Source organism: Pinus tabuliformis, chromosome 9 (assembly GCF_031772625.1).
Source record: "Pinus tabuliformis cultivar Carrire ecotype Pingquan chromosome 9, CPIR1, whole genome shotgun sequence".
Lineage (NCBI taxonomy): Eukaryota > Viridiplantae > Streptophyta > Pinopsida > Pinales > Pinaceae > Pinus > Pinus tabuliformis.
Window position 1 is genome coordinate 1,990,948,818 of NC_142307.1, and position 25,773 is coordinate 1,990,974,590.

The window sequence follows — 25,773 nt, forward strand, 5'->3', positions numbered from 1 at the left end:
GAAAGTTGAGCAGAGCTCTAGAAAAGCTAGGCTTCCAAACGCATTTACTTGAAGAAACTCAAATCCATTCAGAAGAGCAAATGAACAATTGCAAATCATTCCAAGGGGTAAAGAGACAAATGAAGAACAAAGAGTGAAGGCTCTCTTCCAGAACGTAGTCATAGAAGAGGAGCAAGTTGAAGAAGATGATGAAATCCATTGCATGGAAGATAAAGGCAGTGCTACCTTTTTGACATTAGCTGCCTATGAAGAGTCATCACTCCAAGACCAAACCAATCAAGAATGGGACATAGAGGTTGTTCTGCAGATTGGTGAGCAGGAAAGATATAATCTGAGGTCAAAAGCAAACAATGTCAAGGAGAATCCTGCCCAAAGAGCTGCTATCCAAACAGAGCAATAGAATAGCAGACAGAAGAAGCCAGCAACTGATCTAGTCATCCTCAAAGCACCAGCTCAAGAGGTAAGAGGTCCTGACAAGCCCCTTTCCCCTTTCAGTTTTGAGTTAGAGGTCCAGAAGTTAAAAATATTTGTACCTCTGATAGAACTTGCAAAGAGTGAAGTGTTTAGAAAGCCTATCCTTGATGCTCTTGAGCTGAAAACCTCAGAAAACCCCACTAACTACGTCAATTTGCAAGATGATAAGCCTGCAGTTGTGCTTAGCCCAATGATCGAACCTGCTGATAATAATTCTCCATCATTTTATGTCTCCTTGACCATTCATGACAAAATCCTCCACAATTGCCTGCTAGACACAGGGGCCAGCCACAATTTGATGTCTAAAGCTGTCATGGAAGAGTTAGGTCTTGATATCACTAGACCATATCATGACTTATTCTCATTTGATTTAAGAAAGGTAAAATGCCTAGGATTAATCAAAGACCTGGCCATTACCCTCACTCAATTGCCCATGAAGAGCATGATCATGGATATTGTGGTAGCAGATGTTCCTCCCAAGTTTGGCATGTTGTTGTCCCGAGGGTGGATTAAGAGACTAGGTGGGACATTACAGAATGACTTATCTTATGCCATTGTCCCAGTCTTTGGAGGAGAAAGCAGGAGATTGTACAGAGAAGCACAACTGGCCTACATCATCAGTGATGAGAGGAATCCTTCTAATCATCCCATATATGCCGTGGACACTGATTTTGGAGCTTGTATTCTCCAAATTGAAGAATCCCAAAAGGCCTCAATGCAGATCAAGAAACCAGTGAATCAAGCCGAGGGAGAGCAAGGAAGTCAGGTTTGGGAAATGTTCTTTGATGGAGCATGTTCTAGGGAGACTGCAGGAGCAGGGGTGGTGCTGATATCTCCAGAACAAGAAAGCACACATCTGTCTTTTAAGCTGGCCTTTCAAGTTACCAACAATATAGCAGAGTATGAGGCTCTGATATTGGGTCTCAATGCAGCCAAAGACAGAGGAATCAGGAACATAAAGGTGTTTGGAGATGCTGATCTTATCATTCAGCAAGTGAACAAAACATGTTAAGCAAAGAACCCAAGGCTGAAAGCATACGTAGATGAGGTATGGAGACTTAAAGATTCTTTTGATAATTTTTGTATCTCATATATCCCTAGAGTAAAAAATCAGCTTGCCGATTCCCTTGCTGTGTCTGCTAGCATGTTTATCCCTCCCATGCCTCCCAAACTAGTTTATGAAGTCCAGATGAAATACAGACCATCCTTGCCTGATAATGTCCAGCATTGGAAAGTTTTTGAAGATGATGATGAAGTAAATAGGTTCCTGCAAGTCATTGATGAATTCTCTGAAATGAAAATTGACCAAGAGAATGAAACCTTGGAAGAAAATCCCTAATCCCAGCCTAGAAACAGAATTGGTAAAGATAGCAATGTTGAACTGTCCAACAATCATATACCTAAGGGTCTGGTTCCATTAGAAAAGCTGTTTGACCAAAATGATGTGCCTTATAAGGCTGCCCAAAAAGAAGACCAATCTGCAGTCTGTAAGCATAATATAGGGAGTCCAGATCATCCAAGATACATAAATCTATCCACTCATCTGTCTACTGCCCACAGTGCTGAATACCGCAATTTAATGAAGAAATTTGCTGATGTCTTTGCCTGGGAATATAGTGACCTGAAAACATATGACAAAAAGACCATCCAGCATAAAATTCCTATAGAGAAAGACACCATCCCTTTCAAGCAGAAACTGAGACCCATAAATCCTTTGTTCCTTCCTCTGATTGAAAAAGAAATCAAGAAGTTATTGGTTGCCAAAATCATAGTCCCTCTCAGATATTCAAAATGGGTAGCCAATTTGGTAGTGGTGAGGAAGAAAAGTGGAGAAATCAGGCTTTGCGTTGATTTCAAAAACTTAAATAAATGCTCTAAGAAAGACAATTATCCTCTACCCAAGATGGAGCATTTGCTGCAGAAGGTCTCAGGGGCCAAAGTAATGTCTTTCCTGGATGGATTTTCAGGGTATAATTAGGTTGCTATACATCCAGATGACCAAGAAAAGACTGCATTCACCACTCCTTGGGGCACTTTTATGTATTCCAAGATGCCTTTTGGGTTGATGAATGCTAGAGCCACCTTTCAGAGAGCTATGGATATAGCATTTGTGGGAGAAAAGGATAAATATGTCCTTATCTACCTAGACGATATAACAGTGTACTCTAGCAACCATCATGACCATTTGCAGCATTTGAAAAGGGTGTTCCTGAAGTGTAGGAGGTTTGGGATTTCAATGAATCCTAAAAAGTCACAGTTTGCTTTAGAAGAGGGCAAGCTGTTAGGACATGTTGTTTCTGCTGCAGGTGTCAGGATTGACCCAGAAAGAGTAAGAGCAATACAAACCTTGTCTGTCCCGAGATCAAAGAAGGATATCCAGTCCTTTCTGGGCAAGATTAATTTTGTAAGGAGGTTTATCCCAAATTTTGCAGAACTTGTAAAGCACATTACCTCCATGTTGAGAAAGGGGTCGGAGATCAAATGGACTGATGCAGCAAGAAGATCCTTTGAGTCCATTAAGAAAGCTATTATGGAAGCTCCCACTTTAAGAAGTCCAGATTACAGCAAGGAGTTCCATATATTTTCATTTGCCTCTGAAGACACCCTTGCAGCAGTTTTATTGCAAGCAAATGAGGAAGGCTTAGAGCATCCAGTGGCCTTTTTCAGCAAAACATTAAGGGATGCTGAGCTGAACTATGATATCATTGAAAAGCAGGCATATGCTTTTATCAAGTATTTGAAAGCTTTCAGAATTTACATTCTGCATTCCAAGATAATTGCATTTGTACCTTCTACTTCAATAAAAGACGTGCTGACACAGCCTGATGCTGATGGAAGAAGGGCTAAATGCATTGCAAAGCTTATTGAATTTAACATAGAATTGAAGCCCACTAAGCTTGTCAGAGGTCAAGGCCTTGCTAGATTGATGGCAGAAGAAAATTGCAAAACGCTGGACATGAATCTCATGAGCACAGTCCCAGAGAATGGTCAGACAGAAGAAGAAGCAGCTGAACTAGGAAAAATCAGTCATTGGCAAAAAATTTAGCTTGTGGTTGGTATTCTGCAATAGCTCAATTTTTGCTAAAGCTAGAAATTCCTTCGACCCTTAGTTCAAGCCAAGCCAGAACTGTTAAACTTAGGGCAGCCAATTATTACATTCATGAAAATCTGCTCTACTGGAGGAACCCCTCTGGAATTCTTTTGAGGTGTCTGTACAAAGAACAATCCATTGAAGTCATGCAGCAATTTCGTTCCAGCTTGTGTGGAGGGCATCATTATTGGAAAACTACAGCCCATAAGATTCTCAGAGTTGGATACTATTGGCCCACCTTATTTTCTGATGTCTTCTTATTTGTTAAATCCTATGACAGGTGCCAAAGATTTGAGGGAAAACAACAATTGAAGTCCCTGCCCTTAAAACCCATACATGCTAGTGGCCCTTTTCAGCAGTGGGGCTTGGATTTCATTGGAGAAATCAATCCACATTCCAGTGGCCAGCACAGATGGATCTTAGTTGCCACTGATTATTTCACTAAATGGATTGAGGCCATCCCTACCAGAAAAGCTGACCATAATGTGGTCATGAAGTTCTTGACAGAGAATATCTTCACCAGATTTGGTTGTCCACATAAATTGATCACAGACAATGCAGCAGCCTTCAGGGCAAAAGAATTGGTGGACATGTGTGACTCAATGGGCATTAAGCTGGTTCATTCCACCTCATATTACCCTCAAGGTAATGGTCTGGCAGAATCTTCCAACAAAAGCCTGATAAGGATAATTAAAAAGCTGCTGCAAGATAAGAAAAAGAATTGGGATTCTAAGCTCAAATATGCACTGTGGGCTGACAGAGTGACCACCAAGAAATCCACAGGGAATTCTCCTTTCAAGCTGGTATATGGCACTGAGGCTGTATTCCCAATTCAGTTAACCCTCCCTGTGGCAAAATTCTTGCAAGAAGAGCAGGGTGAGGAAGAAGACATGGCAAAAAGAATCACTGATTTAGTAGAGGCACATCAAATCAGAGAACAACTGGTTGAAAGTTCAGCAACATATTAGCAGAGAATCAAGGAAGCTTTCGACAGAAAGGCCAAGACAGATAATTTTCAGGTTGGAGATTTGGTTCTGAAATGGGATGCACTAAAAGAGAAGAAAGGTAACCATGGGAAGTTTGATGCTTTTTGGACAGGGCCTTTCATCAATTCTCAGATCCAAGGGAACAATACTTTCATGCTGCAAAGCATGAAGGGGGAAGTAGTTTTTGATGGCCCAATTAATGGACGGTTTTTAAAAATTTACGTTGCTTAAGGTGTTTCGGCCTTAAGGTTGTAAATATGTTATTTTATCAGTTTTAGTGTAGGCCCAGTTAGAGTCCATGCCCAATGGAACACTAGGAACTTTTGCTAATTTGTTTCCACAGGAAAGGCAATGATCTGCGGTTCTTGAGACCTCACAGGGAGGATCTCATTCCCAGAAGGAGCCAGTGTTAGCTCTGTTACATATCTTGACATTTGGAGGGCCAAATACAAGCTTGGCCATGTGTTTATGCTCAAAAGAGAACTCATAGCAGTCATCTTCCCTCTTCTCCTTCATTTCACTTACTCTCCCTTAACCCCGCCATCTCTGTTTTTCTCCAAAACTCGGCATAAGCCCTTGTTTCTTCAAGCCCCAAAGCGCTAAGTTCAAAGCCCCATAGCACCGCCTCCACATGACCCCGCGCCTCCGTAACTCATAGTCGCCTTTAAATCATAGCCGTCGATCGCCGCATCCCGATCTAACGGTTCCCCGCCACATTCGATGAATAACCTGCCCGTTTGGTTCCCCACCGTCCGATCACCTCCGCCACGATCGGACGGCGTTCGCTGTTCCCACACTCGCGAAGTGACAGCATGTTAACTCACGATGAAAAGTGGTTTTCGTTTTCCCCCACCGCCACGCGTCACCATCCGAATGGTATCGCACGCCCTCGTACCTTTACCACCCATCGTCCGAAAGTGGTGCGGGCAATACCGTTTACCGCCCGTCCTCCGTCCTCGCTCGTTAAATCCCGCACGTCTCCTCCGCCCGATGACCGTTGGATCTGCCCACCCGAGATCCAACAGCTCATGATCGCCTTGCTCCTGCTTCCTCCCAATACCTCCCGCCAAGCCATATCCGCCGTCCATCTGCTCAATCCGACGGCCAATCTTGTTCCTCCATCCAATTCGTCCACCTGCTATGTAGTCCACATCCCTTAACGGCTCTGCGCACCCGAAGGACGAACATAACCAGTTCTCAGTACTGTTTGAAGTAGTCCCTCAACAACCACATTCAAGAGATAGTAAGGCCGAGAAGAAGAAGGACCAAGCATGAGTAAGTAGCTGCATTTATCAGTTATGGGACTTAGTGAATAAGGACGCTACAGCCGCCTGAAAGGACAGCAGAGCACCCGAGAAGATCAATTTATCCACTACAACAAGTAATCGCACCAGAAGACTCCATCAGTCATTTAAAGCGGTTGGTGGTCAATTATGACCCCTCCATACCTAGAATGGCCGAGTGCCTCTGTAATGAAACTCTATATATACCCAGAAATCAGATGTAATCAAGGTTGATGGTTGTTGTTTTGATGTAAGGTTCAATTTCTGGAGACTGTAACTACTTTGATACTTGTAGCGTCTCGTCTTCATTTCTAGCTAATACAAGCTTTTTTTGCTGTTAGTTGCTCACTTTCCATTTTTATTCTTTTTCAGGCTGTGCCTGATATGCAATTTTCCTGAACTCTTGATGTTTAGCACTAGAGGAGCTGTCATCCCACCTCTGTTGTTAAATCTTGCATGTATCAATGAATGTGTTAATCAGGTTTCTTTTCACTTAGTGACAGAGAGCTGTCATCCTGTTTGTGCACTAGGGAACTAGATTTGCAGACCTCTTTATTGGTTGCAGCCAGCCATCACAAGGTCTTGTGCATCTGTTGGTGTGGTCAGTATTCTCCACATTCACCCAATCTCTGAACTATGAGTAATTGGTGGTCTAAAGCCTTGTAGTCAGGGGGTGTTCACGCATTTCTGGAGTTAAGCATAGTAGAAGTGGTTATCTGGCTTGAACAAGCATCATTCATTCCATTCATCCATTTCTAACATTAAGTTGAATTTGTAATGTTCCCGAGCATCTTCAAGCTACAACCTAGGAGAGTTTCTTGGGGTGATAACAGGAAGTTGACCTTGTCAAGCTTCAAATACAAGAAAGAGATAAGGAGCTCACCAAAATTAAGGAAGAATTTCATCAAAACAAAAGAAAGCATTATGAAGAAGTCATATCCATGAAAAATCAATTGGATAAAGCAAAGAGACGAGAAGATGCCTTGTCAAGTCAACTCGAACAAAGGCACAAGAGCTTGAACAAACTTGAAGTAGAGATTGGACAGTACAAGGTAGAGGTCTCCTCTCTCAAATCTAAACTACAAGAAGCAAGAAAGTTAGCAGAAGGAGTTGAGAAGACAATGGAAGCATTGGAAATCATATAAGAACAGGTTGATGAAGCAGGAAAAGAGAAAAACACCATGATATGTCAACTAAAAGCAAAGGATGAAGAAATTTCCAAATTAAAATCTAACATCAAACTTCTCAAGACTGAAACATGTAAAGCTACAAGGATCAAGGAAGAAATGGAGAGCAGTCTAGCAAAGGAAAATGAAGAAATCTTCAAAAAGAAGTCAGATATCATCTCCCTTAAAAGAGAAGCAAATGAAGCTACTCATATCAAGGAAGAAACTGAGAAACAACTTGCTAAGAAGAATAATGAGTGTGAAAGATTGGAAGAAGAGATTGTCTTCCTTAGGAAAAAGGTTGAAGGGATGAACAAAACCTTGAAGAGCTCTCAAGCCTTGGATGACATGCTCAGCCATCAAAGATGTCCATTTGATAAATCAGGTCTTGGGTATGCAGGTGAATCCTCAAACAAGAATGATAATGCTTCAAACAAAAGGGATGTGAATAAGCCAAAAAGAAATGGTGATGCTTCGAGTTCCAATAAAGGCAAGGAGAAAAATCAAGGCAACGATGGAAGAAATCCTGCTCCAAGAAGAAATGTGGATAATGTTAAGGATGCTAGAAGCAATGGTTATCATCAAAGGAACTCAAGACAGAAAGACTTCAGAAGTACATCAAGGAAATCTCCATCTCGCACGTACCAAAGTTTATTTCTTGGTTATTGTTATTCTTGTACAAACTTTGATTACATGGCAAAAGATTGTAAAGCATATCATAAAGATAGATGTTATGGTCCCCAACCATATCGTAAAGATAGATATATTGGTCCCCAACAATTTCCAAGGAACAATTTAGCAGGAAGAAATCATGAATTTTTATTCATGAACAATGTAGAATGCTTCAAGTGTCATAGCATTGGTCATATGGCACATGATTGTAACTTAACTTGGGCTCTTACACAAGCTAGAACCATGCAAAAGAAGAAATTTGCACAAGTATGGAGAAGGAAGCAAATACAATCCGAAAGTCCCTTGAACTCTCTAGCCAACAACACATGTTATTGACTTGATTTTTGATAATCTAAGCATTTGATGGGAAGACTCTGCCAAAAGAGATGATGCATACAATTAGGGGAGCCTGTGATTCTTGATCATTATTGCAGAAGCTATTATTGAAAGGGTCCTTATGAAATCCTTGTTGAGCTATATTAACAATCATCATTGACAAAGATCATTTCTCAGGAACACTCCATTGAAGAACTTGATCTCTTAACTATTCTTTGGACTGGTGTTGAAGATGTTTTCCACTTGATCACTAAGTAGAAATTGGAACAATAGAGTGTCATGTAATACTAGAGAAATAGGGCAAATAACCATGTTGCTGTTATCACAGAAGTTTATGTCTCGACTCAGCGATTGAATCTGAGAACAGGTAAATTATGGACACAAATAGAGCCAACCTCCAAACAAATAGATACATCTGGGAATGAAGCATGAAGCAAGAGCAGTTGGCAGCATTTGACAAAACTGAAGCATTGCAAAAAGATCCCAATTAGTAAAAAGAATATAAAAGACAATCACAGATTGGATATCAAAATCTGCTCGTGGAGATAACTTGCAGAGATCTTTTTTTTCAAGAACACAAGGAAAAGATGGCTCATCAAAAGACTATAGAAAGGAGAATGTTGTGCAGTCGAATATAGCTTAGTAACTTAAGGAGAAGCATAGAAATACAAAGGAACTCTAATCTAAAGAGAGATAGCAAGAAAGACAATTTCAGTGGCATTTTCTCTTGATTCGGACTATGAAGGCCTCTTAATTCTGACTGTGGAGACAACAGAATATGGATTGAAGCATAAAAACCTGGACTTGATCATTTGGTGTGTGTCTATTTGCAATCTGTTTGAAAGCATTGAAGTGGAGCATCCTTAAGCATTGTTGAAGCCATGATAAAGTAGTTCTGAGACATGAAGAGGGGATAATGTGCTAATTGATGATAAAGCATCAATCCCTCTATCTTGAGTAAAAAGAAGAGCACTATTATAGGGGGAGTAACATACTCATGAAGATCTACTATTCATAAAGAACAGAAGCAGTTTGATAGGGGGAGTCCCTGAGCACTCCTTTGCCATTGATGTCAAAGGGGGAGAGAAGAAGAATATTGCCATCAATAACAAAGGGGGAGATTGTTGACCTAGATTGTCATTGATGTCAATATGGCAATATTCTAGGAGAAGCGGAGCAAGAAGCCATGAGGAGAAACCAGAGGAAAGCTAAGACAGTCAAGCCATTGGAGAGAATATCGAAAGTCATAAGAGCTATCAAAGCAGAGAAGAGGTCATTGAAAGCCACGAGAAACAAAGAGAAACACATATTGGAGGTGCATAAGTGGAGGAAGCCACCAGAAACAAAGAGAAACACACATTAGGAGGAGAAGCCAACGGAAGAGCAGTTAACAGAGGAGCCATATCATGCGATATCGGAGGAATGTCAGAGAAGAGCTATTGGAGCAGTGCATCGGAAGCCATCACAGAGTCATATCAGACCAGAAAAGAGAGGAGGAGTATATATCGGGTTAAAGTATATAATATAGCGGAGTAGTATATATATCGGAGAAATCATATTGGCAGGTTCTGTTATGTGCCACTACCCAAAACCCCCGATATATATATATATATATATATATATATATGGACCCACGGACCATTACAATATGATGTAATATAATATTGGCAGAAATCAAGAAATGGGTTAAAGTTAAGTGTTGACCGTTGGATCTAGCGCAAGTTAATCTACGGTGGAGAATGAGCCTAATAAAGGTAAGCATCGATAAACGCGCCAAGGCTATGGAAAAGCGGAAAATGCAAATTCCCATGTGTTTGTGTATATTCCCATTATACGAGGGTTATAATAGATTTAAAGGGGATAAAGGGTTATGGGTTAAGTTAAGAGCGGAGGAGTATATACACAGACCCGAACAGGTTATAGCAACAACCCTTAATAACATCGCGTCCGCTTATCGGGACTCTCATATCGCAATTTATGAAGGGCTGTCACCCCTGAAACCCCCGACTGCGATATACAGTTGCGGACCTGATGATCCTATTATATCACGCCCTAATGGTATATTGTGTCCGTCATATCGAGAGTTATGTATCATATCGTTTAAAACCCTTGTCACGTTAAAACTGCGATTGCAATAATAACGCGGACCCGACTACACCATTGCAATATGATTTAATATATTATCGCATTCGTCACATATCACATATATTGTAAAGCCTTGCCACACTCTAAAGCGCCGATTGCGATATATACATATGGACCTGATGGATTCATTAAAAAAAATTCATTGTATGTCGCATCCATTCCGTCGGCAGAAGGGGAAGTGGCTATGTTATGTGCAAATCTGCCGATTGCGATAAAGTTGTGGAGGAGTGGACCCGATGAAGTTATAGATGCGGGCGTAATGCATTTGAAGTCCAACCTTATGTGTTCGGAGGGTGTATTTCCGTGTATTCCTGTGGTTTCGATAAATGTGTTCCCCGGGGCTTAAAGTCAAATAAACGCTTCTGATAGGTTTGGGTCCATTGTATGAATATTGAAAAAAAAGGGGGGCCTCTCTGATATAGTTATTTCTTTAATATGCAATATTATAATATGGCCTCTCTTCTGAATTAACGTGTCCTATGAGCGTTGGTGAACACGAAGAGACAGAGGAAGCCAGAGATTGGGAAGCCGAAGATCAAGCGATCAAAGGAGGAAGCCAAAAGGTCGAGCGAGCACAGAGGAAGCGAAAGTTCAAGCGAGCGAAAGGGAAGCCAAAGGTAAGGTGTATCAGTATAAGAAAACAGAGAATTGCCTTTATGAGTGGTTGTTGGCAAATTGGAAGAGATAGAGGCAACCGAAGGCCCAACAGGACAGGAGGAAGCTGACGGACGAGCAACTCTGTTGATCGGGCTAACTTGTGAAAGGCTCAGACCAACGATGAATTAATCAGGTACATAATGCATTCTGAAGTACAATTCTGTGATGAGATAAATAAAGTTTTATCTGACATCGTTTGAAGGGAGCAGTAGCCAGCACTGGTATTAAAGCATATGTGAATGTATTTCTGGGAAGTAAGAGATTTCAATAGCAGAGAACAGTGAGAAGCAGTCACCCCTGAAGCATTTACTGTGACTGGTAGAACAAAGGCTTGAAACAAAGAATTGGTTCTTGTGCAGAGCTTAGTGCAGCTAATTGTAGACTCACTGAAGTTGTGTGGGGACAGTATTGGAGATCATGATGGCTATTTGATATCATCATGAGATAACTCTTGCAGACTCTGTGTGAAGAGTATGAAGAGTTGTAAAGACTCCTTCATATGAAGACTGGTTGCCATTAACGCTGTAGCATGGAGACTACAGTGAAGCTGTAAGCAGACAGAACTCAGTAAAGAAGAGTTCTGAGAGCAGAATATTACTATCAAACATGCCTTGACAAGATTGGGTCGGAGCCCTTGGGGTTGGTGCCTCAGAAGTTGGAAGGATTGGTGTCCTTGAGGTTGGTGCCTCAGAACTGGAAGGATTGGTGTCCTGGGAGTTGGTGCTCCTAAGTCCAAGGTTGGTGCCTTGACAAAACAAAGTTGGTGCTCTGGAGGTTGGAGCCTCACAAAAGTCCAAGTTGGTGCTTGGCAACAGATTGGAATTATATATATATTGTATCTATGTTATTGCAAAGATTATATTAATAAAGGAATTTATTCTTGTTGTTCATATTGTGTTCTGAATATAAATGTTTTAACTGGTAAAATAACAATTGAAAAAGAAATACCGATTCACCCCCCGAGTATTTCCAACAGTATGCAGACCGAAGAAAGCCTTGTATGGGCTGAAGCAGGCACCAAGAGTGTGGTATGGTCGAATAGATGGCTACTTGCAGAAATGGGGTTTGTCAAGAGTGACGCGGATCCGAATCTCTACTATCTGGTCATAGAGAATGAGCCACTTATTTTAGTATTATATGTGGATGATCTCTTCTTGACAGGATCATCCAGACTCATTGAAGACTGCAAGTAGAATCGAGCCACAGAGTTCAATATGAAGGATCTAGGACGAATGCACTAGTTTCTGGGGTTGGAAGTTTGGCAGCAGAAAGGAGAAATCTTCCTTGGGCAAGGAAGGCATGCTACATAAATTCTGAAAAGGTTCGGGATGGAAGACTGTAGACCTATGGCCATGCCAATGATCACCAACTGGAAGAAGATTGATGCATCAGAAGACATGGATGTCGATCCCACCCTATACTGATAGCTCATAGGGTCCTTGATGTATCTAGTCAATACCAGGCCAGATATTTGCTACGCTGTCAATACCCTCAGTCAATTCATGGTGGAACCAAAGAGGGCTCACTGGGCAGCAACCAAGCTCGTTCTCAGGTATTTACAGGGAACAATTGATTATGGGCTCTTGTACAACAAGGGGAAGGATATTAGGTTGAGTGGATTTACTGATGCAGATTGGGCAGGAAGTTCAGTGGATCGGAAAAGTACCTCTAGGTACTGTTTCAACATTGGATTAGGAATAACCTCCTTTTGCAGTAGGAAACAGAAGTCTGTGGCTCTGAGCTCGTCTAAGGCAGAATATATGGCAGCAAGCACAACTTCGTGTGAGGCCATATGGCTCAGAAAACTGCTGGTAAACCTATTCAGAAGAAATATGGAGGTGCCTAGGATCATGTGTGATAATCAGAGTTGCATCAAACTCTCTGAGAATCCAGTATTTCATGATAGGTCAAAGCATATTGATATCCGGTGTCACTTTGTTAGAGATTGTGTACAACATGGAGCTGTACCGTTGAGCTACACTCCTACAGGGGAACAAGTGGCAGATATCCTCACCAAGGCCCTTGGAAAGTCAAAATTTGACTACTTCAGAGAAAATATGGGGAGGGTAAAGAACCCCTTTCAGAAGTAGTGTGTTAGCAGCATGAATGAAGAGGGAGTGGCAGTGCAGATGCAATGTTGGGAGAAAAGACCAACAACAACACAAATGCAAAGGGAGTTGCAGTGCAGATGCAGTGTTGGGAGAAAGGACCAACAACAACACAGATGCAGTGTTGGGAGAAAGGACCAACAACAACACAGATGCAGAGGAAGGTGCAGTGCAGATGCAGTGCTGGGAAAAAGGACTAGCAATAGCACAGATGCATAGGGAGTTGTCATACAGATGCAGCAGTGGCAGTGGCAGAACCATGGGCAACAATACAGGATGCAACAGTGCAGAGGATGTTGGGTAGGGAGGCCTAGAATCAACACAAGTACTGATGCCGGATGATCAGAGTAAATACTCAATGAGGAGTATTGCTAGAGCACAGTCCTCGCTAAGAGGGAGTATTGATTTGGGGTAGCATCGGATGTGTTCTAGCCACGAAAGTTGGTGGAGAGGTTGGGGCACATGAGATCTCTAATACCCAAAAAGGGTTTGGGCATATTCTAAACAGATCAGGAGATATTAAAATAATTAATATTTTTAATGAATGTGCATTAATATGGATCTGTGTTAGAATGGTCCAAAAGACATGGATAAAGCCAGATCTAATCTTAGCTGTTAATTAGGGACTTAATCTCGGCCGTTGAGATGTCAACATAAGAAGTAGAAGAGGAGGCTTGAGGGGGAGTTGGGGAACATACTGAGGGAGACCAGTCAGTTCAATTTCTGGAGCGGGGTTTGCTGAGAAATTGAACTAGTGGTCTGGAGAGCAGTCAGGAGGCAGCAAGTATGGAACAAAGAGACGGGAGATAAGCAAAAAAGAGACAGATGCAGAGCCAGAGAAAGCCACGCAGAGGCAACGGAGATTGCACAGAGCCAGAAGCGCCTTCGTCATCCACACAGAGGCTGCAGGAGTGACGCAAAAGCCCAGAGTGGCTGCGCAAGGCCTCAGTAGGTTGATGCAGAGGGTTTCAGGTTGTAGCAGAGGTCAGTAGGGCCTATGCTGGGTTTAGGGAAGTGCTGGAAGTTTGTCTATCTGTGGGTAAGCTAGTTTGGCATCCTGTTGTACAAGAAAATTGCTTATCCCTTGCTGCACTAGTTTTCCCACATTGGGTTTTTCCGGGGACATTAGTCCAAAAGAACTATGTTAATATGTGCATATTTTGTTTCTGTATTATGATGTGATATCTGCAACAATATTTATTTTAATGGTTGTTGAAGTAATTTCATGAATAAGTTATGATGAAATAAGTAGGAAAAGTAAATCAGTTGCTGCAGTGGTAGAATTTTCACATTTTCTAGCTGAGGATGCTGATGGAGAATAGTCGACATGATTTATAATACATTCTTTGAAAACAAATTCATCCTTTGCTTTGAATTTTCAAATACAGTGGAAAGAATTGCATTAATATTCATTTCTAGTGTCTTGAATGTTGGAAATAAACAACTCGATCTCTGTGTAGCTATATGTATGTGTTAAAATTGGCAACTAGGGCCAAACTCCATGTGGGTCACCTTATTTATGACAACTGATATTTTTCTTGGATTCCTCTCTCCAAGAGGTGTAGGATTGATCTAAAGATCATCCGATTCCGACATGTAAAAATGAAGATATGAATTTATTTGTATTATTGACAAATTGTCAAGGTTGACCAACAAGCAAAAAAGCATTTTAACCCACCTGCTCATCTTCAACATTGCATATAAAAAGAGGAGACCATCAAGTCATTATTTCATCATATCATCTCATGATCTCTCTCTCCACTCGTTTGGGTATGTCTTCTCCAAAGGAGGACTTGGTGGAAAGAAGGACCTCAAGCCCTAGCCACAGCAAGAAGGAGCCTTAAGGATAGTGCGGGTATTTCGGTTTGCTATAGGTGACAGCGTGGTGAAAGAGGCTGCTCTAAGGCATGGGTTTAGGTGAGTTTGCTAGGAAGGGAAGCTGCGGCCACAAGGAGAAGAAATTCGTTGAAGACAGGTCAACACAGAGCTGGATATGCACGCAGTTGGGTGCTGGCAAGTGCTGTCAACTAGTTCATGAGGAAGATAACGTTGTTGTTTCTGATTTTTTGGGTGACATTTGTGAAGGTTGAAAGCTACAACAGGTTGTTGTGCTAGGCCGCAGGCCATAACACACAACTGGAGGTTGTGTTGAGGGCTGTCATGGGTGGACAATACTTTTAGGAGGCAGTGTGGCATGAGAGGAAGGTCTCCAAGGTGGACCACAACCCTATAAGGGCTTGTTTGTTGATTGTGTGGTGGAACTAGGGCTGTAGGACATGCCCTAACCAGGAGTACAACAAACAGTAGTGCAAACAATGTTGCAACACTGTTTTGTGGAGGGCTGCTGGATTGATGAACTACTCAAGGGTATGCTGAAGCTCTATTAGGGACTGTTTGGAGACTGTCAAGGGAGTTTAGGGCTGCAACAAGTACCCTAACCAGAACAACAATCAACAGTGGAATGAAATCAGAATTATGAGATGTGTTTTGGATTGATTGAGCTTACTGTTGAAGGCCGAAGTTGATTGAGCTTGATCGAGCTACTTAGAGGAAGATTTCCATCCTATTTGATCAACATTGACTTTTCTGGTCTAGGCTTTACTGCTGCTGTTATAAATTATCAGATTTGTAAATTTGTACTATCTCTCTTTGCTGAACTATTGAAGAATATAAGAAGAATTGATCAAGGGTTTCCCCACATTGGGGTTTGTCCCTGGCTGGTGCCACATCTTGTGTCCTCTTGTCTTGGCTTGTCTTCTACTGTTTATGTTTATGTTCTATCTGCATTTTACTATCATGCTGATGTGATTGCTAAACTGGATATTGATATTGGGCTAATAAAGAAATTGAAGTAAATTTCTCTTAAGCATAGAACATACCAAAAATTAACATGGTATCAAAGCTGAGGTGAAGACAAAGCCCAAGCAAGAACGAAAGAGTAATCGTTGAATACAGTTGGACAAGGACAAAGGCTCAATGGGTTCCTCATCCCACTTCCCGGTTGAAGACAAGCTCCGTGAAAAGTATGATTATCGTGGATGGAAGATGTCTCTTGATCTAACTTGGAAGAACAAGAAGTGTTGGAATATGTGAGGGGTAAAATCCTTAAGCCTCCTTCAAATGCACTAGTTGCTACAAAGAACAAGTACTACAAGGTTGAAGTCAAAGCAAAGAAGATTATCAGAGATTCCATTGACAAGCGTTTGGTGGCCTACATCTCTGATCTAAACACCTCCAAGGAAATCTATGACAGATTGGTCAGCATGTTCAAGGTTAGTGATGCAAACTCAAAAATAAGTTGGAGGATATTAAGAAGGGCAAGGACGAGATATTCAATCCTACTTTTTAAGGACCATGGAAATCAAGAATGATCTTCTATCGATTGGAGAGGTCATTCTTGACAGGGAACTTACTATCACTACCCTTGGAGGACTCCCACCCGAGTGGTATGTATTTAGAACCACTATTCTCAATAATGATCGAATTCTGGGATTTGAAGAATTGATGTCAAGATGCATTCAATAAGAGACAAGAATGGTGGAGCAAGAAATGCCTTTTAATAGAGGCAACCCCACTGCTTTTTCCGCTCACGCCAAAAGGAGAAATAATGCAGTGTCTAAAGGTCATTTCAATGGAAAGCCCAGATCTAAGGGTGGAAGGAAGGGAACGTGTTTTGTTTGCAATAAGTTTGGCCACTATGCAAGGGAGTGTTCAAATAGAAGGGACACATCACATGATGATGATCATAACCATTCCAGGGGCAACTTCAACAACAACAATCAAAGGAATTGCAGGTTCAATGGCAAAGGAAAAAGAAATGCAGGACATTAAGGAAATGGTCAACCCTCCAAGAAAGCAAGGAACTCCAAGGTATGAAGAATCAAATGTTGTTAACAATAAGCAAAAGGAGTACTATCATATATCGGCCCTCTCCACTACCTCTCCTCTGGACACTTGGGGAATTGGCTAATTGATGGTGGTGCCTCAAGGCACTTCACCAGATACAAGGAAGCTCTCTCTAATCTGATAGAGAAGGAGACAAACTTGGAGATTATTCTTGGAGATGATGCCACCTATCCCGTGAAGGGTGTAGGGAATGTTACCCCTCAATTGAATTAGGGTAACACGATTCATTTACAAGAAGTTCTTTATGTACCTGATCTCAAGAAGAACTTGGTGTCCATTTCGGCAATGGAAGATAAAGGATACAAGGTGGCATTCATTGATGGAAAGGTATGTGTTTGGAAAAGAAATTTTAAAGATTCTTTTACTCTTGGGTTTCGGGTTGACTCTTTGTATCAAGTTGGATGAAGTCCATTGGCAGCCATGTCTTGCAACACATCTCTACAATCTGAACTATGGTACTGAAGGTTTGCCCATCTTCATTATGCTCTTCCCGATGTAAGACAGATGGTGACAGGTATGCCCGAGTTCAAAGTAGAGCATGAAGGTATATGTCCGGGATGTGTTGAATGAAAACTTACAAGGGGACCATTCCTCTCAAGTAATAGCAAGACCACAAATATATTGCAATTGACCCACTTCGATATATCTGGTTGAAGAAGGCTCTCTATGGCTTGAAGCAAGCACCCCGGGCTTGATATGAGAGGATTGATAGCTATCTGATGAACCTAAGATTCACTAGGAGTGGAGTCGATCCGAACCTTTACTTTAAGGTTGAAGATTATAAACCTCTCATACTGGTACTTTATGTGGACGAGCTCTTTTTGACAGGTGTAGACCCTCATTCACAAAGGTAAGAGGGAGTTGGCTTTTGAATTTGAGATGAAGGACCTAGGACTGATGCAATACTTCCTAGGGTTGGAGGTCTGGCAAAAGCTAGGAGAAATTTTCCTATCTGAAGGAAAATATGTTGTGAAGATATTGGAAAGATTTGGGATAGTGGACTGCAAGCCTGTGACTACCCTGATGGAACTTAACTTCAAGAAGTTACGTGGTAGTGCTGCCGGACCTGAATTGGGAAATGCTTCTGAGTATTGTCAATTCATAGGAGCGTTGATGTTCTTGGTGAACTCTCGTCCGGATATATGTTTTGCAGTTAATACACTGAGCCAATATATGGTTGAGCCTCATCATATACATTATATTGGTGCCAAGAATCTTCTGAGATATCTTCGGGGCACAATTACTCACGGACTGAGATACACTGCCAGAGATGTGGGGCTGCATGGTTATTCAGATGCTGATTGGGTGACAGTGTGGTGGATCGCAAGAGCACTTCTAGGTGTTGTTTCTCTTTGGGTTCTGCTTCGATATCCTGGATGAGTAGGAAGCAGAAGTCTGTTGGCATGAGCGCTGTTGAGGCCGAATACATATTTGCGAGTATGGCCTCCTGTGAAGCTATCTAGTTGAGGAAGCTCTTTAGAGAGCTGTTTGGACATGTGCTGGATACCACCGCGATCCTCTATGACAACCAGAGTGGGATTCGATTATCAGAGAATCTTGTATTTCATGATTTCTCCAAGCACAGAGATATCAGGTGCCACTTTATCCAGGATATGGTACAACGAGGATCAATAAGGCTCCATCACATTGGGATGAGAAGGTTGCCGACATTCTGACAAAGCCCCTGGGAAAGGTCAAATTCTTGACTTTCCGAGAACGACTATGAGTTGTGGAGAGACCCTCTTTTGAGGGTCCTGTATGATATGGACATTGAGCTCTATGAGCTCTGAGAGGCTTGGGGTACTTGGAGCGATGAACAACCATAGGGTCAGTGCTTTAGCCTTCCCCTAGTGGTTCGCTGTGTATAGGGTGAGTGGTTCAGCTTTCCCCTGTGATACCCCATGGCGACATGTAGGCAGGATGAGTGGTTCATCCTTCTCCTGCTGAGACATCCTACCCATGCAGTCTGGGACTCATGGGAAGTACCTCTCATCTTTACAATGAGTAGGACAATGAGGATAGGAACCGTAGTACCATTGATGGACACATTATGTACTACTGTACTCCCTATGCTAGGATGATATTGATTTAGGATCAATTGGAACTGACTTCGGGTCAGTACGAGTGGTATGACACACTCTATTGGAATTGACTTCGGGTCAATAGGAGTGGTATGAGACACTTTCTTTTATCTGGGACTGACTTCAGGTCAGTAGAGAATGGTATGATACATTTTCTATCACTTCTTCTTCTTCATGGTTCAGTAGAGCAGAGCAGTGCATTGATGGAAGAGATAGACCGACTGCTAGTTGGATTAGCAGATGGAGTTCTCACTAGTTGAGAGGGAGTGTTAAAATTGGCAACTAGGGCCAAACTCCATGTGGGTCACCTTATTTATGATAGCTGATCATCCAATTCCGACATGTAAAAATGAAGATATGAATTTATTTGTATTATTGACAAATTGTCAAGGTCGGCCAGCAAGCAAAACAAGCATTTTAACCCCCAGCTCATCCTCAACGTTGCATATAAAAAGAGGAGACCATCAAGTCATTATTTCATCATATCATCTCATGATCTCTCTCTCCACTCGTTTGGGTATGTCTTCTCCAAAGGAGGACTTGGTGGAAAGAAGGACATCAAGCCCTAGCCACAGCAAGAAGTCCTTGACGCAACAAAGAAGAAGCCCTAGCCGCAGCAAAGAGGAAGCCCTAGCTGCAGCAAGAAGGAGCCTTAAGGACAGCGTGGGAATTTCGGTTTGCTCTAGGGCATGGGTTTAGGTGTGTTTGCTAGGCAGGGAAGCCGCAACCACAAGGAGAAGAAATTCGTTGAAGACAGGTCAGCATAGAGCTGGATATGCATGCGGTTGGGTGCTGGCAAGTGCAGTCAGCTAGTTCATGAGGAAGATAACGCTGCTGTTTGGGATTGTTTGGGTGACATTTGTGAAGGCCGAAAGCTACAACAAGCTGTTGTGCTAGGCCACAGGCCATAGCACACAGCTGGAGGTTGTGTTAAGGGTTGTCATGGGTGGACAACACCTTTAGGAGGCAGTGTGGCATGAGAGGAGGGTCTCCAAGGTGGACCGCAGCCCTACAAGGGCTTGTTTGCTGACTGTGTGGTGGAACTAGGGCTGCAGGACGTGCCCTAACCAGGAGTGCAGCAAACAGCAGTGCAAACAATGTTGCAGCAGTGTTTTGTGGAGGGCTGCTGGATTGATGAACTCCTCAAGGGTATGCCGCAACTCTCTTAGGGACTGTTTGGAGACTGTCAAGGGAGTTTAGGGCTGCAACAAGTACCCTAACCAGAACAGCAATCAACAGTGGAATGAAATCAGAATTATGAGCAGTGTTTTGGGCTGATTGAGCTTACTGTTGAAGGCCGAAGTTGACTGGGCTTGACCGAGCTACTTAGAGGAAGATTTCCATCCTGTTTGATCAGCATTGACTTTTCTGGTCTAGGCTTTACTGCTGCTGTCATAAATGATCAGATTTGTAAATTTGTACTATCTCTCTCTGCTGAACTATTGAAGAATATAAGAAGAATTGATCAAGGGTTTTCCCACATTGGGGTTTGTCCCTGGCTGGTGCCACATCTTGTGTCCTCTTGTCTTGGCTTGTTTTCTACTGTTTATGTTTATGTTTTATCTGCATTTTACTATCATGCTGATGTGATTGCTAAACTGGATATTGATATTGGGCTAATAAAGAAATTGAAGTAAATTGCTCTTAAGCATAGAACATACCAAAAATTAACAGTATGGGTTAATGTCCACCTGATTCTTTCTCAAAGTCTCAAACTGAAACTCAGAAGCTGTAGATGCTGCTCTCCATTTATATTATCATTTATATAAACAACCAGAATGATGCCAGGTAATTAAGATTAGGAGCAGGAACTTAAATCATATTATAGAAAATATGCAAAGGCTAAAATATAGGAAGGCATGAAGAATAGGAAAGGAGTGATAAAACAGTGAAGATGAGTGTTTCTGTGCAATATTTAGGCAACTGTAAATAAATTTCAGTTTTATTCTTTCTTTTGCATTTGAAATTTCTAAGCTAAGATGATGAATTTCATTTTCCATGATGCATTTTGAATAAACGCAATATGGCCTTCACCAACATTTTGAGATAGAATATGATGGCTATGTAAGGTTCACCATTGCCACATCACTAGATGTACATTCATCTTAACTGATTTCATTACTATTTTGAATTTTCCTCTTTTTGTTGCCTTCCTATATCTTTATCCTTCACATATTATGTGCAATATTATTTAACTTTCAGCTCGGAAGCATAATTTTCCAACATCATTAAGGCTCCAATGACAATCTATCCATATAAGGAACCCTTTAAATTAGGATCTATTAATGTTCCTGAAGAATGTTTGCTAATATGTTTGCGATCGTGCATTGGACTTCAACTTTGTTTAATCACATCTAGACAAACTGAGGTGGACACTTTGTGAACATTGTGATGGAAAATCCTATTTACAAAACCAACTGACAATGATTTTTGTTAGTGTCAATTGCTTAGCATGTAAAATATTCCATTTAAATATTAATGAAATCAAGTCAGGTTTCCTTGATGCCCTTAATTGGACTTTTAACCTCATGTTCTATCTTGTATATGTGTTTGAAAACTTTCCGAACATTTTTTTGTATCCTAATTTAAAGGATGATTGAAATCAAGAAGTTGGAACCATAATGATGCTTGACAATTATGATTAGGACAAGGCTGTTAAACCATACTATGAAAGGGTTAAAGAAATGGGAAAACAAGAAGAAGATGAAGTGAATGATAGAATCAATGAATATGAATGTGCATCTAGTAGTGTGGCAATGACTATCCATGCAAACCCTTTGTGAATAAAATCTTTTAGTTCCTTTAAATCTTCCAATTTTCATTGCCTGAATGACCGAACCATATGTCAATCTCATTTTCTTTTCCCTATCTATGTCATATTGAAATCTTATAAATGTACATTGTTGACCATGTTTTGCAAAGAAAGCCATGTGAGTGATGAAGCTCTACAATTACTGTTACCCAATTAGAGATTAGTGACAAGAACAATGCCCCAAAATTTCTTCTCCATTTCAGCTTTATGGGATGTAAACACAAGTGAATCATTTTTAAATGGCTACCTCCGAAGATTTGAAATAAATTGAAATCTTCTATAGAGGCCTAAACCTGACACTCTTGTTGAGCATGTTATGAAAGATTGTGCCTTTAAAAAGATGCAACTTTGAAGTTAAAATGACTTTTTGAAATCAAAGTGATAAAGAGTTCATTTCTTATAGTGGCATACAAATCATAGCTATCTTCGTGTACTTCGAGCTACACTACTTGCCTATAGACCATACTCAATCTTTTATGAATCTTGTACTGTTACATTTACTTTTTTAGTCCTTACAGAATTTCTCTAGTTTTCCAATTTTTAGTTGCTTGTATATAACAAGATCCTTGGAAATTATGGTACTTTTTTAATTTTATAAAATTCTTGTAGCATCATGTATCAATATGAAACCTTTTGAATTTGCACATATTTATACCATTGAACACGTAAGTACCAAAATGATTTCGTTCATAGACGCTTGTTATTTTGAGCTTTTAAGTTGAATCTAATATTATTGTTTTTCTTCTCTGTAGGTTGTCAAGATTCCGTTGGGATGTAATATGGTTGCCGCTTGGCCCTCTTAGGTGCTCTTTTACTCCTTTTGAATGCATGTTTCATGAATTGGGTTGTTCTCTATCACTCTTTATGCAGCTAGCTATGTTTATTGTTCTCCATTACACAATACAATGAATACATAATGATAAAGTAACTTTGTCAATGCACTAATATATGGTGAAGTGAGGGATGCACTATAGTACAAGTGGTACTTGTTACTACAAAATCTAGCACCTTTGTGCAAAACCTAACTAAGCACTCTAGATTAAGAGCAACAATGGGATCAGTCGGTATTGTCACCTTAGAAACTGTTTCCCCACTATTTTGTGGTTGGATATTGTTGTTGTCTGAATCCACACCTGGATATCATGGAGAAAATCTTTAAACTCCACTTGGTGTGGCCTTGGGGGAAAGTTTCGAGTTGAGTTTCTGTCACTCAAATCTCAACTCCTCCATCTAGGCTAACTCCTAGTGAAGCTAAGTGGGGTGTGTGAAAATTCCTAGGCTCAAAGGAACCCCTACTGCAGCGAATCTGAATTTACTTCACCTCCTTGATTTATAAATTACATTCATCAAGTTATTCTTCTGAATACTGAAGCAAATTACTTTTGCAACCTACACTAACTAAATATCTGATCTCATGAAACAAAAAATAGAGCAAAGAACAAGATACATAGGACACACTTATTTTTGGACATAATAGTCCCCGGAAAAACCCAATGCGGGAAAACCAGTGCAACAACTATGAGGGTTTTATTATTATGCAGGAGAAATATCTGAATACAAATCTAGGATGCTCATCTAGCAGTCCTTTAGAGAGAAAATATTGGCAGAAAATCTGAGTGAGTTTTATCTCACTTCACCCGGCATAATTTCAGCTGATCCGAAACAAGATTAGCTAACCCCGAATATTTTTGTGTCACCTCTTCTACCCTCTTCATCAGCTTTCTCGGCAGTTTCGACAGTTCCGACTGTTCTCGACAATTCCGGCTTCTACCCTCTATGTCAGCTTTCTCTGCTGTTCTGGTAGTTCTGGTAGTTCCCGTCAGTTTTGGATTCTATCCTCTGTGTCAGCTTTCCTGGCAGTCCCGACTGTTCCTGACAGTTCCGACTATGTTCCCGATAGTTTTGGCTTCTATCCTCTACATTAGCTTTCCCGACTATTCTGGCAGTTCTCGGCAGTTCCAATTGTTCCTGGCAGTTCCAGCTTCTGCGTGACATGCAACTTTTCTGCTCTGCTGGCTCTCTTTGCCTCTCTGTCTGTATTCTTTGGAAAGTCCTCTCGTATTCTCACTGCCCTTTGCTGCAGAATGATCACTTAATTCGAAATCCTTAGCAAACACTGCCCTAGGAATCGAATTCTTGGTCAATTTGTTCTCACGTGTGTATTTCCAAATGAACCCAAACCTCCATTTTATACTTTCCTGTTGAATCTTCAACAACTGAGATTAAGTCTCTAATCAACGACTAAGATTAAAACATGACTTGATCCGCCTTCTAGATCATTCTCACACATATTTTGATTAATACCTATTAATATGTTAGTTTGCCTAAGTTTAGACTTAGGAACTCCAGTAAAAATATTAATTATTTTAATAAAATACAATCCGGGTGGAATTTCACGAAACGGTTTCTGGGTTCTTTAGAACTCATGTGCCTTAGCCTCTCCGCCAATTTTCAAGGCTAGAGCACTTCCGATGCTACCAAAACTTAACACTCCCTCTTAGTGAGGAAAGTGCTCTAGCAACAATGTTCACCTGCATACTGCTCTGTTTCTGGAGAAGTCTAATGGTACAGCCATATGCCCTAACTAGACAGTCACAAACAACCATATGCAATCAAGGTTGGAGCAACATGGATCAATTTGATATTGCTGCCAATGTGTGAGGGTTGGTAGGACTGTCTTGATGGCCTAAACAGTCCATGATGAAGGTTGTCCCATCTACCATCCAATGTAGCAAATAGAGACCCTAAGCAATGAACTAATGCAGTCCATGATAAGATGTGACAACAAGGTGCAACATGATGTTGAATGCTGCTACATAATGATGTGCATCATGATGAAGTTTAGTGTAGCATGTTGTGTGCAGCACTTGGTAACAAAGTGCAGCTCAGTGATAGTAAATGCTACAACGAGATGCAGCATGATGGGCACAGTGAGGTACAGGATGAGGCAGCACTGGTGAGTGCAACAAGATGATAAGGTACAACTAGATGTTGTAATACAGGAAGGTGCAACAGTACGATGTGTGCAGCATGGTAATGAGGTCTAGCATAGTGATGATGGGTGCAGCATGGTGTAGCACAGCGAGGTGCAGCATGATGACGAGGTGCAGCACTATGATGGGTGATGGAGTCACCTTGGAGAATCAGTTGAAGCAGTTGGTCTTCAACTGAGTTCAACTACCTCATGTATCATTTTCTTAGAGCTGATGTATGCCCTTTTTAGATAAGTCAAAGGGTTGACTTTTGTTGTATATGTACTATCTCTCTCTCTGTTGAACTATTAAAGAACATATAAGAAGAATTGATCAAGGGTTCCCCACATTGGGGCTTGTCCCTGGCTAGCACCACATCTTGTGTCCTCTTGTCTTGGCTTGTCTTCTGCGATTTGTGTTTATGTTCTATCTGCAATTTACTATTATGCTGATGTGATTGCTAATCTGGAAAACATATTGAACTAACTGTGAAAATTGAAATAAATTGCTCTAAGCATAAAACATACCTTAAATTAACATGGTATCAGAGTTGAGGTGAAGACAAAGCCCAAGCAAGAGTGAAAGTGTTATATACCTAGGGGGGTGTTGTAGATCTAACCCATAAATATTATAGATCTGATATCAAATAGCTCTGATACCACTTGTTATAGATCTAATCCAAAAGATATAAGAGAATAGAAATAAACCCAGAAATAAGATAGAAATAGATAGAAATGCTTCTTTATTGATCAAACCCTTAAGGTAGGGCAACACCATACATTCACTCCTTAAGGAAGGAGAACACTCCACAAGCCATATGCCTGTTCATACAATAATCCTTCACTATCTCTCCATGTGGAGTCTCTAGCCTCTATATAGGCCTCATACATACAATACCATGGGTCATTACCATGGTTTCCTCATACCATCAAACTAATACCATGGGCCCATTACATTATTACTAACTACTTGTGGTCCCTTACATGACATGGGTTAACCACCTTATTTATTACTATGGCCCATCCCATTATTACATTATTACCTTGGGTACCTCCCTTGATACTCCATATTATCCCCCCTAGGT

At 41.1% G+C, this 25,773-nt stretch overlaps 1 protein-coding gene across 5 annotated transcripts in view; it reads left to right on the forward strand.

Moving 5' to 3' along the window:
- LOC149157005 (uncharacterized) overlaps positions 1–25,773 on the forward strand; it is a 407,149-nt gene that overhangs the window by 295,005 nt on the left and 86,371 nt on the right. For all 5 annotated transcript variants that reach the window (XM_089445507.1, XM_089445506.1, XM_089445505.1 and 2 more), the window contains one exon: positions 22,470–22,520. In XM_089445507.1, the coding sequence (XP_089301633.1) occupies positions 22,470–22,520 (51 nt within the window). The remainder of the gene's footprint in view (positions 1–22,469; positions 22,521–25,773) is intronic.